Below are 14,443 nucleotides of genomic sequence, written 5' to 3'. Positions count from 1 at the left end.
AATAAGTCTTAGCGTTTAGCTATAACCAAGCCAATTGCTCCCACCAAACCATGACTTCCACATATGAGAACTGGACAAGAACTCAGTGTACCCAAAGGACTGCTACTGTCCTGACATTTTCCCTTGAACATAAGAATTATTTTTTTCATCAGGTCGTCGACAGCAGCGTTGGATGGGGCACACAGCAGCACACGGTTCTTGATTTTGCTTTGCACAGAATTTTCTTTTCCTGGTCTCTGGAGATTAAAAAAGGGGGAGGAGAGAAGTTGTAAGTTACACCCAGTGTAGCACAATTGAAACAACTGAATCATATACAGTGGTACCTCGGGTTAAGTACTTAATTTGTTCCGGAGGTCCGTACTTAACCTGAAACTGTTCTTAACCTGAAGCACCACTTTAGCTAATGGGGCCTCCTGCTGCTGCCACGCCGCCGGAACACAATTTCTGTTCTCATCCTGAAGCAAAGTTCTTAGCCTGAGGTACTATTTCTGGGTTAGCGGAGTCTGTAACCTGAAACGTCTGTAACCTGAAGCGTATGTAATCTGAGGTACCACTGTAAGTAGTCATGTCCAGTCTAGGAATGCATAACAATCCACACAGGAAGAACAAGGATACAGTTTGAATGCTTCATCTGTAGATTTACAAATAATTTAATGTGACAATATTAATGGAAGTAGTTAAAAGTGCAGTTGTTGTTTAAGGGATTGTTATTCTGACTGGAGTGTAATTGAAATTAATAAGATTCTGGAATGCAGAAATAAAGTAAATCATCAAACCATCAATTCTAGCACGTGGGGGGGGGGATGGACCAAAATTATATAATTTCGCATCTAAATGAATAGTATTAATAATTGTATTATAATTTGGCATTGTTATAATGAGGCTATTATTGGATTATTGTAAAGGAAAACTAATAAACATGATCAAAAAAAGAGGAATGCACAACAATCCTTGAAGGGTCTTTCAAACAGCATCTAGTCCAAGTCCCTGCTGGACAAGGGGTCTACACTGCAACCTCAACATCCTTGAAAAAAATGCTCTTGGGTAAAGGACCTCCTGCAACAGAAAGGCCACCCCCACCCCCGAGATAGTCTCATTTGAAAAGCTCCTAACTCTATGAAGTGCCCTCTAATATTTAGCCAAATAAGTGACTCCCTTGCAGTTCTCTCAGGGCACAAAGGGGATGGAGAAAAATGTAAATGCAATAATGTAGGGCAGTCTTGCACCCTTTCAGATCAAGGTCCCTTTTTAAAGCGCAATGGTTGTATCCAACATAATTTTACTCATAGAGTAGACCCTTAAATTTATGAGGCCTGTGTTAATTGTGCACAGTAACTGCAAAGAGTCTGTTCCAAGTACAGCTAAGAAGAGCCTGCTGGATCAGGCCAATCAGCCATCTAGTCCAGCATCCTGTTCTCACAGGGGCCAGCCAGATGCTTGTGGAAAACTAGCAAGCAGGATCTGAGCACAAGTGCACTCATCCCTCTGGGGGCGTAGCCTGCTGCTCCGGCATTCGGAGTGGTGGGGGCGGGGCAATCCGCCCACAGGGGCGCCATGGTGAGCTGCCCACAGAGTCCACCCAGTGGATGGAAGCCCCACGCTGCTGTTTCAGGCAGTCCCATTTTGTCACCCCCCTCAAGGATGACACTCAGGGCGGACCACATCCCCTGCACCTCCCTTCCTATGCCCCTGCTTCCCTCCTGAGGTTTCCAGCAACTGATATTCAGAAGAATTGATGCCTCTGATTGTGGCTAGAAGCCATTGATAAGTCTTATTCTCCATAAATTTATCCAGTCCTCTTTTACGTACTGCCTGCTATCAACTAGCAGTGGATTCAACAAATTGTGTACTCTGGATTTTATTTTACAAGAAAAATCATATGAAGAATATGAGTCTTTAACCATTCAGAGTTATCTATATACATTTTTTTCTTTACCAGTCCCTCCTCTTACATCTGTGTCTTTAAGAGCAACCCAATACATAGCAATTTATAAGACCTTCATCTTTTCTGAATTTTTTTTAATTAAACAAGATTTATATGCTGCTTAATTAAAAAAAATATAAGTGGTTTAATAAAGTTAAAGAAAAAACAGAAAAATAGCAAATAATCAGACATATAAAATGATGAAAATAAGAGATAAAAATAAACTTTTAAAATAATACAAAACTAGATGTACATAATAAAATTATATGTCTGGATAGGTAAAGGTAAAGGGACCCCTGACCGTTAGGTCCAGTCGCGGACGACTCTGGGGTTGCGGCTCTCATCTCGCTATACTGGCCGAGGGAGCCGGCGTACAGCTTCCGGGTCATGTGGCCAGCAAGACTAAGCTGCTTCTGGTGAACCAGAGCAGCACACAGAAATGCCGTTTACCTTTCCGCCGAAACGGTACCTATTTATCTACTTGCACTCTGATGTGCTTTCGAACTGCTAGGTTGGCAGGAGCAGGGACCGAGCTACAGGAGCTCACCCCGTTGCAGGGATTTGAACCGTCGACCTTCTGATCGGCCAGCTCTAGGCTCTGTTGTTTAGACCACAGTCTGGATAGGCTTGCCTAAATGAAAAGGTTTTGAGCAGAAACAGTACAAGGAATATGCTTGCCTAATTTCAATGGGCAGGGAGTTCCAGAGAATAAGTGCTGCCTCACTGAAAGCTCAACTCCTTGCACACACAGAATGGACATTATGTAAAGGGACAAGAACAGGTCCAATAAAAAAAGAGAAGAAAGCAACCCTACTTTTTTGTTAAAAGCACCAGGCTAAAACCAGTATATAATAAGAGGGACCACTATTTATTTATTTAACAAGATTTATATGGGAACATAGGAAGCTTCCTTATACTGGCCCATCTCCTTCAATAGGGTGCATGGACTGACATCAGTTGTCCTCCAAGGTTTCAGGCAGGGACCCTTTCCTAGCTATACCTGGAAATGCCAGGGATCAATTATGGGACCTTTTCTGTATGCTGAGCAAATACACTAGCATTATAGCTATGTCGTTTCCCATTAATTAACAACAATAACTCAAAATAAAACCCTAAGTGTATTAAATAAAGCAATATAAAATATTGTGTCTTGTAATTTGCCACCAGAATAAGAGAGCCGGGAATGCCATTTGTTGTTAAGCCTATTAGCTACTCTCATGCATTTCACAAGGACTGGCACATGCAGGGTGTTATCGACCTAACCCACCTCGATGAAAATGCAGTAAAGGAGTCCAAGGATAGTCTTAGATTTCCCAGACCCAGGTGGCCCATGGATCAAGCAAATTTTGGGCAGTGAAGGGGACTGTGTCACGAGGGCATAAGCTGTTTCAATAGCTGTCCTTTGTTCTTCATTAAATTCTCTCATGTACGAAGACTGTGGAGTAGGAGAGAGGACAAAGGCATGTCATTCACAAGAACTTTCTATTCCCTGAGATTTCTGTGACTTGGTTTACACTGCTGCTATGCCAAAGCATGGCTTAGTGTGAGCATGTGGGTTCCTGGGACAGGAACCTTGCTAATTCTCCTGCTTTGAGCTAGGCCATAGTTCATTAAGGTAAAGGTAAAGGTAAAGGGACCCCTGACCATTAGGTCCAGTCGTGGCCGACTCTGGGGCTGTGGCGCTCATCTCACTTTATTGGCCGAGGGAGCTGGCGTACACCTTCCGGGTCATGTGGCTAGCATGACTAAGCCGCTTCTGGCGAACCAGAGCAGCTCACGGAAACGCCGTTTACCTTCCCGCCGGAGCAGTAACTATTTATCTACTTGCAATGTGTGCTTTCAAACTGCTAGGTTGGAAGGAGCTGGGACCGAACAACAGGAGCTCACCCCGATCAGCAAGTCCTAGGCTCTGTGGTTTAACCCACAGCGCCACCTGTGTCCCTCCATAGTTCATGCATTGCTACTATTTTTATATGAGTGATTAAATTTGTCTACCGCCCTTCATCCGAAGCTCATAGGGTCACAACATAAAAATACAAAATGAGAGCACAAAATGCATAATAAAAAGGAGACATAAAGGAGGTTGAAGAATTATACACTTGGGTGGAGACAACATTCCTTCTTGAGCAACCTTCTAAGGCCACATGCCAGGGATGAATATGGGCAGAACAACATAGTACATTTTACCTTTGTACAGTTGCTTCTTCACACTGAAGACACCACTTTATCTCATCCCATATTCAGGTAAACAAGAGGCTTGATCAGAGCTCAAGTACACATCACAGCCAGGCAAAAAACAAAACAAAACCATTCAAGGAAGGTGCAAAGCAAGGCTGGTGAGGGACATAGCCTGGGGAGAGTTGCAAGGGCCGGACAGAGGCTTGGAGGGTGGAATTTGGCCCCTGGACCTGAAGTTCCTCACCCCTTTAAGACATCTAAAAGACCATTCCCTGTTCCCATGGTCTACTGATTTGTAGCCATGTTATGGGCACCATGCAGAAAGCAGCACTTTGTGAACCATAATTCCGAAGATTTCCTTGGAGATGGTAGAAGGAAAGAGCTTCCATTTGTTGCTAATCTTACCATTTAACTGTCACTTCAGTTCTTCCCTCTCCCCAGCCCACTAAGGAAAGTTGGCTGCTGGAGTAGAAATAAACAGATATCATCTCCCCTCTCTCTCTGGCCTTCTCTACCCATCTCTGAGGAAATTTCAACTTAAAACCTGGCTCATTGGCATACAATTTGGTAATGGGTAGCAAGGATATTATACTTCCCTAAATCAGGACTGGGACATATCTTTAGCCCATTTAAAACCAATTCAAACACTTACAGAATTCTTAGAGTCCACATTTGAGCCCATGAGAGAGAAGTCAGAATATTCTGTGCTGATTATGGCTTTGGCTAGAGGGCTTCGGTTAAGCAGAAGAAGGGCCTTAAACATTCGCTGCATGGTGGCCAATGAACAAATGGTGAGGCACATTACTTTCTTCTCGATATGGGACAAATTCCCTTGTGTCTTGACAGACAGATTAACGACATCCTGCTCTTTGTATTCTGTTTATTTTTTTAAAAGAAAAGACACATACACAGGAATAAAATTCAGAAATAATACTACATGCATTCATCATCATTTAGAACCCAAACCATAGTTTGACAGCATTTCCAGTATATATAAAGGTAAAGGTAAAGGGACCCCTGACAGTTAAGTCCAGTCGCGAACGACTCTGGGGTTGCGGCGCTCATCTTGCTTTACAAGCTGAGGGAACCGGCGTTTGTCCGCTTCCACCGCCAGTTTTTCCATGTCATGTGACCAGCATGACTAAGCAGCTTCTGGCAAAGCCAGAGCAGTGCACAGAAACACTGTTTACCTTCCCACCACAGCAGTACCTATTTATCTACTTGCAATGTGTGCTTTCGAACTGCTAGGTTGGAAGGAGCTGGGACCGAACAACAGGAGCTCACCCCGTCGCGGGGCCTCGAACCACTGACCTTCCAATCGGCAAGTCCAAGCGGCACAGTGGTTTAAACCACAGCACCACCCGCATCCCAAATCAAAGTTTGAGAGCATTTCCAGTATATATACATACTAACAAACATGGTTTAGAGTTCTTTGTCTGCCTTCATTTCCCAAAACCATGGTTTGCAACCCCACTTCAAACCATTGTTTCTGATGTCAAATCATGATCTCTAGATTTCTTGGGTTGCCAGCTGACCATGGTTGGTCAAGTCCGGCTTTACATCAAACTAGAGTTACTGTATTTTTTGCTCCTCTTTAGCCGCGCACAACCTCTCCAGGCAGGGGAGGCTGCGCGCAGCTAAAGAAGCCAAGACAGTGAGCGGGATCCATCCTGCTGGCTGTCTTGGCTTCTTTAGCCACGTGCAGCCTCTCCAGCCGGGAGAGGCTACGCGCGGCTATGGCAATTCCCCCACCTCCTGCAAAAGCCCACAGGAGCTGTGCACCCTTTAAGGAGCGCGCGGCTCCTGCGGGCTTTTCTACGAGGAGGGAGAAAGGACTGACTGGCCACGTCAGTCCCTTCTCCCTCCTGGAGAAAAACCTGCAAGAGCCGCACAGAGCTTGTGTGCGACTCTTGGGGGCTTTTCCTGCCTGCCCCCACCGCATTCGCTCCATAAGACGCACACACATTTTCCCTTACTTTTTAGGAGGAAAAAAGTGTGTCTTATGGAGCAAAAAATACGGTAATTTTTCTTAACCACAAAGCTTGTTGCAATATCTGGGCCGAGCTAGAATTCCACGCTCAAATAGCCGAAAGGAACCCCACATCCCAAATCAAAAGAATTAATGGCACAAATGGTTGGCTAAGGTAATTCTTTTCCCCACTGACAAGTTAGTTTTAAAAAACTTACTAAAATAAAACCGAGTGACGCAACCGACGTGGCACACTGGGTGGCTTTCTGCCTTGCCAGGGTTGCTATGAAAGGCTTGCTTTTCATACACTGTTAAGACCACAAAGTCATCTTGCTTTGGGTACTGTCTCCCCAAATTGCTCTCCGAGAGGTTAGCTGGAAAAATAATTTGAACACAGAATAAAAATATGCAAGCATCTAGCCACATATGGATATTGCTTTAATGTTACCAAACCCTCAGTAAAAAGATACAGGTCAACCACAAGTTGTTGAAGCTCAGCTTTGAATTTCAGGTGTTTTCAGTTACACCTGTGACCCAGCCTAATAAATCTTTTGTCAATTTAGTTGTATGAGGGTTTTTTCTCGGTTCATTTGTATGACCTGATAAGAACAGTTTTGGAGACATATAAAGCAATCTAGGTGTTGAGATAAAACAGGCATACCACTCCTCAATCCCTGTTTTGTTTTGGGGGTTTTTTATGAAATAGCATTAGCTTTTTATTTATTTAATCCTTTACAGCACCTGGAGTTCAGTTTGCTTGGGTCATGGGCATGGGATATTGGTTTATTTTATTTCCCAAAATTTATACCCACCCACCTCAAGGTTTAATACTTCTTTTATACACAAGATATAAAACAATAAAATTATTGGTATAAACCTTTCTTTTTTTTAATTCAGATCAGTGCAAAACTGAAAATGGTCTAAAACACCCATCAACATGTGTGGGCAAAAAAAGCAAAAATTATGCAGGCAGAAAGAAGTATAATAGCACTTGTCTGCTTACCCCAGCAATCTCACCTTTGCTACACAAGCATTTGCTATCTACTTCAACCACTACTGAAAACAGAACCGAATTTTTACTGCCTGTTTGTTTATATGCAGTGAAATTCTCACTCACCTGTAAAATCTGCTTCATTTGTGTCCAGACTGAAGTTCAGCAAAGTTAAATGGAAATTCCTTTTGTCTTTCCATTTCTGGTTCTCTATCCAATCTTGTGCCACCTACAAGAAAAAGCAAGCTTTGGCTTAACAGCAGCTATGAAGAGTGCTCTTCCATCCACTAGACTTTACAAAGGGGTGATCCAGACATCAATGCTTTGTGTAAGTGAAAAATTAATTCTTGGGCTCTTCCACCCTGAGGAGTTGTGTCCCCACTCAACACCACCATGAAGGCCTTTTGGTCTCAATGGACGAGTCTAGAGCTCACTGATGACATACTATACAGATAATGGGTAGAAACCACTGGGGCTGGGCAAGGTGGCAGCTAGTTGTGTCACAGAATCATAGAGCTGGAAGGGACCCTGAGGATCATCTAGTCCAAACCCCTGCAAATGTAGGAATATGCAGGTGTCCCATATGGAGATCAAACCTGCAACCTTGGCATTATCAGCACCACACGCTAACAAAGCTAAAGAAGCTGGGGCACTCTGGTGTAGCAAAGACCCTTGGGTAGAATAAGGGAGAAATTCTAGTTGGTCAGGGGCAGGCAGGCTATAGAGAATTGGTTCCAAAGGTGTGGTGCCTGCATCAACCACCAGTGGCAAAATGGCTCCACCACTGTAGCAAACATAACCACCTGGAGTTCAGCAGAGCTAGAAGAGAGGGTTTATACTACATGGAAGAACCTGGAGGCACAGGAATGTACCCTGGAGAATAAACCTCTGAATTTGTTGTAAAATGAGATTTATGAGGGATTTATTAAATATGATCGAAAGTCATCACATCAGTGGCTGTTAAAATAAAGGATTAAGATCGGAATTGTGGAACTTGGACTAATTAAGAGAATTGGTGCAGGACCAAGGAATGACATCAACTCCTGATAGCCGGAACATGGGAAGTCATTCAAAAATGTTTAATTAGGAACTGATTAATTGGCTCTTTTGATTGTATTGTGATTTGGCGTGATTTGGTATTGTATTAATGTGGCCTACAATGGATTGTTATTAAAAATTAATAAAAAATAATTTAATTTAAAAAAGTAGTATGATGCTGATTTAAATGTATGGTGAAGATGTAGCCTAAGTGGAATTGCAGTGGAGGTAGGAAGGGAAGAGGAGAGGAAAGAGAAAAATGGGGCATTCTGTTGCCAACTCTGGTCCTGTCCTCTGCTGGCATGCAGCAGCTCCCAACCACCTCCAATGCACTTCCTGAAGGGTCCACTAACTAAGGTATGTATTCTCCTTACAAGTGTGTCTTCTTAAAAAGACTTAATTCTTTGTACAGAAAATGCTGAATATAAAGCTATGGAACTCTAGACTGTCCAACCTGTATTTGCACATGCCCAAGAATGCACTTTAAAATAGCACACCAGTGGCACTGTGCACCAGCACAATTATCCCACATTACTTCTACTATAGCATGGAACAGTTGGCAGGACTGTGGGACCAAAGGGACATTTTCCACCTTTGGTGGGAATGCCCGCAAGTCATTCTGGTCTGGGATCAAGAAATACCTGTTTAAATTTTTGCCCAGCTTTCTTTGATAAATATGTGGGCAGAAATGATGAAGACTTTTCGCTCAAAGGAACGTTAAACATGGGTGCTGGCAGCAGCCTAGATTTCCGTAGTTCCAACAATGGAAAACATTACAGAGCTTGAATATTTCTCCATGGTGTAAAAAACCTAAATTATGGGTCTGCAAGGGGAAGGAGGACCCTGAACATTTTTACTCCGTTCAAAGATAGACATGGAATGATCTTTCCTTACACCAGAGAAATATGTCATGATTTAAAGTTGGGTGTCATTACTTCTTATGGTGGTTCTTCTATCTGCCTTGACTTGTTTTAGATATGTCAAGTTATTATTATATTATTGTTGTTATTGTTCACTTACTCTGTTTACATAACGGTCTGAAAATCAATTAAAAATGTGTTTCTTTAAGCCAGGTGGGCCTCCCTGAAACTAGCCAAAAGACTCCAGTTAAAAGTGGCCACCAGACTACAAAGAGCTGAGGGAGACTTTACTTACTGTTTCAAAGGTATTTAGCATCATTAAGGGGAAGAAAGTATTGAAGTAGTCATTGTAATTGTTAAAAGTGGCTGGAACAGAAGTCATAACAGACTGGAGGAGGTAAGCTGGTGGCCCAAACTGACTGAACTGTGCAAACATGTCATAGTTCCACTTCAGGATTTCTCTACTAAAAATGGCAGGACTTCTCTGCTGGGCATTCACGCTGTTTGCTTGTGTGAAGCGTGGATTCATTTCATGCCAGGAAACAGGTCTGCAGGCAGGCAGCACCCCACCAGTATACACATCGGAGTTATTTTGCACATTTAGCAATTGAGGGACATTGTTCGAATTCTGTGGTTGGAGAATGCTGTTCGGCATGGGGATTTGGGACTGCAATCCATTCCCCTTTGAGGTGGGGGGCATGAAGGAATATGATTTGCTCTTTGGAACTGCTGGGGGCTTTGGGATGCTCTCGAGCTCCTTGGTGAGGTTTGCGTTCCGGGAAGAAACGCTGAAGATTTTCATCGTGGAGAGCCTAGGGGGTGCAAAAGTCTTGGCAGACGCATTGTCTTGTGGGCCACCAGCAGAACAGCTTGCGCCGTGAGCCTCTGCTTCAGCTGCTCTTTTAGAACCTGCTTCCTTGCATATCTCATTAGCATCCTGTAGTGGGCTTGCAGATACACTGACTTCCATGTGTGTGGGGTTACTGCCACTTTCTATTTGTGAACACAGCTCCATGTCCACTGGATCGGACTGTGTAAGAAACAAGTTGTCATCTTCAATGTTCTCATTCAATTGTGGCTCTCCCTCTTTCAAAGCCACATCCTCATCACAAGAGCTAGAGGAGGAATCGGTAGAGGTCAAGGGATTGGTTTTACTAGCTGTAGCTTCAAGGATTGAGGAACTTGGGTTTCCTCTTTGAGTGTGCTGACCCTTCTCTCTCTCTTTAGGCCTTGTCTGCCTATAGAACTGAAGTTCTTGGCAAGAAAGCATTTTTCTATTTTTAGTAGTTAGGTGTGAAGCATTTATTAGTTGTGATGTTCTTTTCTGTGCAACATCTACCCTGCCAGCAATTTCCCCATGACGACGCAACTCAGCAAGACTGTCCTGTGTGCGCTGAGATAGTTCAGCTGCTCTACGGACTTTCTTTGACAGGCCAAGATTCTCTGTCAGTGAGGTTGGGGGTGGAAAATGGTGGACTTTGGCAGGTGGCACCACAGCAGGAGTAGATCTTGCTGGTTCTGCCTGTGGTGGTGCCTTCTTTGGCTGAATAGTAGATTCTTTGACAGCAGATGCTACCTCTGAAGGAGCAGTAGGTGCTGATGGATCTATGTGTCTGGAACACCCTGCATCCATCCCTGTGGAAGTCGAGCAACACATTGCATTTCTGCTGCTAATGTTGACCTTCTGAGCCGGTGTATGTGGCTTTGTTTTAGTTTCACTGTTTTGCACATGGTCCTCTTTTGCTTCTTCAGTGGCATTAAACCAATCAGGGTTCGACTCATAACCCCAGTAATTTATTTCCAAGTCAGTGGCTCTGTGGCCATTGTCTGTCTCCGCTAAAAGGTTCTCCTCCTCTGTCGGTTCCTCATTAGTTTGGCTGTCCTGCCATTCTGAGTAAATTTCAGCTTCTGATTCAAACTCAAACAACTGTGATTCATGTTCCGCATTTGTTGGCTCTTGCCCCTGTGCACTGGATTGCTTCTCATGGCGCACACATGTTGTATCGTTTCTGCTCTCTCTACTAGTGTTCCCTTGGTTTTCATCCTCTTCTGAAGAATCAGAAATAATAATTGTACAGCTTGGTCCCTTTGCTGCCTTAGAAGGGCAGTCTTCACTGGAAGACTGAGATTGAACAGAGCCCATAACTTTCTTGCTGCTTTCCTGCCTAGAGTCAACGGGGAAACTAGTTTCTTTGGTGTAAACAGTGAAGGTGCCTTTATTGAAGACTATGCTAATTTGGGGATCTGTTGCTGTGCTAGTTGAAGTGGCAGCGACAGCTGCTTCAAATTCATTCCTCTGATTCCTCACCACAATGTCAAGTGGCATTGTCTCCTTCATGTCATCACTGCTGCCTTCTTCAGAATCGGACTGTCCCATTTCGAAATCCAGGACCCTGTCCTTGCATTTATTTTTCATACAGGCTGACAGACTGCTTGAGCCTGCCCCCGATTTGCAGAGCAATGGATCTGATGTGTTGCCAGCGCTACCTGCAACAATATCACTCTTCGGCCCTTCCTGGCTTTTCCTTTGGTCTCTAACTGACTGCTCCTCCTTTGTTTTTGACTCCAGCATGGTGCTGATTCTATACTTATCAAAAAGATGTCTCAACTTCTCCTTGATGTCGGGTATCAGAGGTCTCAGAGGTTTCCTTTGGCTTGTAAGGTCATTCTGATCAACACTTTTCTCCAAAGCATCACTGCTGTCATCATTCTTTGTCATCAGAGGACTGGAAGCTCTGGGTCTCTCCACCCCTGACCAGATGTTCTCAACCTTTATGTCTATCCCTAGTGTCTGGTGACAGCTCATGGTTTTTTGAACATACATGTATCTGTTTGCTAACATGGAGCCCTCTTGTACTTGGCCTTCTTGGCAGACTTCATCCTTCCTTGCTGCTGACAAGTGAGGTGGGTGCTCATTGCACATATTCACTGGATGCATGTCTTCCTGTCTTTCATTTATACCAATGGGAAAGCTCTCCACGATGGGGGAAGAAGGTCCTGATTTCATCCACATGGTCCTTATGATATGCTTCAGAGTACTCTGCAATTCTTGAGTCTGCTTTGGACTCAGCTCCAAGTTCATGCGGTTACGGAGAAGCAAGTTGAGTTCAAGAAAGAACTGCTTACAAACGGGAGTCTTCACATCATGTAAGCCTTCCTTCAGGATATTACGAATCAGTTTCATGCAGAAAGACTGCACAGACTCTGTTTCCAGAGATGCTGATGTAGCTGTGCTTATTAAGCAGCTCCTGGCCGCCCTTCTCTCAATGCCAGCCATGAACACTGCACGTGGAAGCTTGGCCCATGCTACCACCGTCCGCACCCATTTTTCCGCGCTGACCCACAGAGAACTCAGGCACTTTTTCTTAAGGTGGAGTTGAATCACGATCACCAGGACCCAAATAAAGAACTGAGATACTTTGTCACAGGATTCAGCAGAGTTCTCAGAGACATCCGTTTTCAAACACAGGTGGCTCATAACCTGTACGCTGTAGCCAATCCCCAGCTCCCTGAGGCCCATAAGGGAGTGGATGAAAGGGATAAGCCATAGAAAAGTGCTGCTGTGCAACTGTATGTCTTGGCCAAAGTCAGCCTGGAATGCATCAATTAATGTTTTCATATCTTCATACAAGTCAGGGAAGTAATTAGGACAAGCAGCAGATTTCTGTCTGGTAACCTGAAACAAGAAGTCACTGTTTTAATGGCATGTTCTCCATTCCGCTGCCGCCACCCCACCCCCCACCCCGCATATACAGATGCCATCCTCACATGATTTTACTATGACAGGAAAGGGGGTTTGTTGCGCTTCAGATGTTGCTGGACTCAAAATTCCATCAGCCTCAGCCAGCATGGCCAATGATCAGAGACGATGGGTGTTGTAGCCTAGCATCATCCAGAGTGCAACAGGTCTACATTGTTTTAATGAAAAAAACAAAGTTTTCAGGAGGCTGAATTCTGTTGCCAGTAAGAAACCACCCTTCAAACGAACACCAGGATCCAGCCTTTTAAAATGAAAAGTGTTTGTTCTAGAGGACAGATGTGGTTTTGATTCTTCTCTCCAGCTATACTCTGGAGCTGCCCCCATAACCATATTTCAACCATGGAAGGAGACAATAAATTAGATCAACATGCAAGGTACCTTCTGTGGCTTTTCTAGGCGGTAGTCATACACCAGTTGGCTGCAGGTGACCATTTCATCTTCACAATCTGATAGCGGCACAGATCTATTCCTTTGAAAACATTAAGAAAGCAAAGCATTTAAACCAAAAGCTATTTATTTAAATGTGTAGTTTACATCATTCTTAAAGCTAAAGCTCACGACTGCTGGGGGGGGGGGGAGAACAGAACAGAAGAATATGTAATCAAGGTCAATGTTATTTCCTCCTCTGACCCTGAGTCCAAAAGACTATGCAAATAATTATAGTGTTAAATTTGTCATAAAGAGTACTTAAATTGCTCTCAGACTTAAACTAACTGCCTTAGTGAAAGCTAATTCACTTAAGCCAGAGCGATCAGGATTTCACTCAAATTTAACTCTAAACCACAGATGGTTGAAAAGAAGAAATCTCCATTTTTCTTCATCTTGTTTGAATCCACTTTGAGCCTTTAGGACTCTATATTATGTATCCAGCATATGTGTATGAAGATTAACTAAGCTCTTCTAGTAAGGAAAAAACCATTGTATTTAACTAAGAGGTTATGTGCACCTGGTACAATGAGGGAACAAACTCTGAAGGAAAGTAAGCAGATAATCAGTATGGCAATAGTGAAAGGACTGCTAAGCATAGCAGCACTTATATTTAACCTGATAAATGAATCACAGATAATGGAAAACAGATGTTGATAAACAGCTAATAAGAGAAATTAATCAAAAACACCCTTAAAAAAGGTTACCCTTAAAAAAATGTATAGTAAGATGAGGAGGTTGAGATGGGCTAGACAGAAGAGCAAAAGGATCTCTGGTTGGTCTAGAATGGTGTCAATGAGTTGTAACTGTGATGGGAAAGTCTGTTGTAATCCTATGACTGGTGAAGTAGAAATAACGTTTGAAAGCCCCAAAACGCAGTCTTCTCCAGTATTTTTGAAGAGACTGACCCTATGTACATTTGTACTAATAAAGGCCTACTTTTCAACTGAAGCCTGTGTCTTTGGGGAGTTCAGTGGAGGGCGACGTCTGGTCAAACTCCTCTACTAATTTCTTTCCAGAGTTGGAACCCAGTTCAGCTGACTAACTACAGCTTGGTTTGGTTGATTCCAATCTGGCACTAAAATTTCTTGTAGGTTTATGAAACATGGCTTGTTTTAAGCTCTGTAGAAAGAAACTGGTTTGCTTGCTCATCTGTGAGACAATCTAAGGCACGTTGGAACAAACCATAGTTCACATACGCACCATGGATGCACCATGATTTGTAAATGCAGGAAAGACAACCTCACTAAGTCATAGGCTCCTTAGGTGGCTTTGGAAGAAATAGCACAACATCCAC

General features: G+C 43.4%; 1 protein-coding gene across 4 annotated transcripts in view; it reads right to left on the bottom strand.

Moving 5' to 3' along the window:
- The window catches only part of LOC308578707 (putative helicase senataxin), a 53,228-nt gene that overhangs the window by 15,640 nt on the left and 23,145 nt on the right, over positions 1-14,443 (bottom strand). For all 4 annotated transcript variants that reach the window (XM_081179175.1, XM_081179174.1, XM_081179176.1 and 1 more), the window contains 7 exons: positions 13,099-13,189; positions 9,256-12,636; positions 7,189-7,291; positions 6,290-6,445; positions 4,755-4,978; positions 3,192-3,359; positions 92-236 (listed from right to left, as the gene is read on the bottom strand). In XM_081179175.1, the coding sequence (XP_081035301.1) occupies positions 92-236; positions 3,192-3,359; positions 4,755-4,978; positions 6,290-6,445; positions 7,189-7,291; positions 9,256-12,636; positions 13,099-13,189 (4,268 nt within the window). The remainder of the gene's footprint in view (positions 1-91; positions 237-3,191; positions 3,360-4,754; positions 4,979-6,289; positions 6,446-7,188; positions 7,292-9,255; positions 12,637-13,098; positions 13,190-14,443) is intronic.

The sequence above is a fragment of the Podarcis bocagei genome (assembly GCF_964188305.1).
Source record: "Podarcis bocagei genome assembly, chromosome: Z".
Taxonomy (NCBI): Eukaryota; Metazoa; Chordata; class Lepidosauria; order Squamata; family Lacertidae; genus Podarcis; species Podarcis bocagei.
Note: the sequence above shows the minus strand (reverse complement) of the source record. Positions and strands in the feature narration are given on the sequence as shown.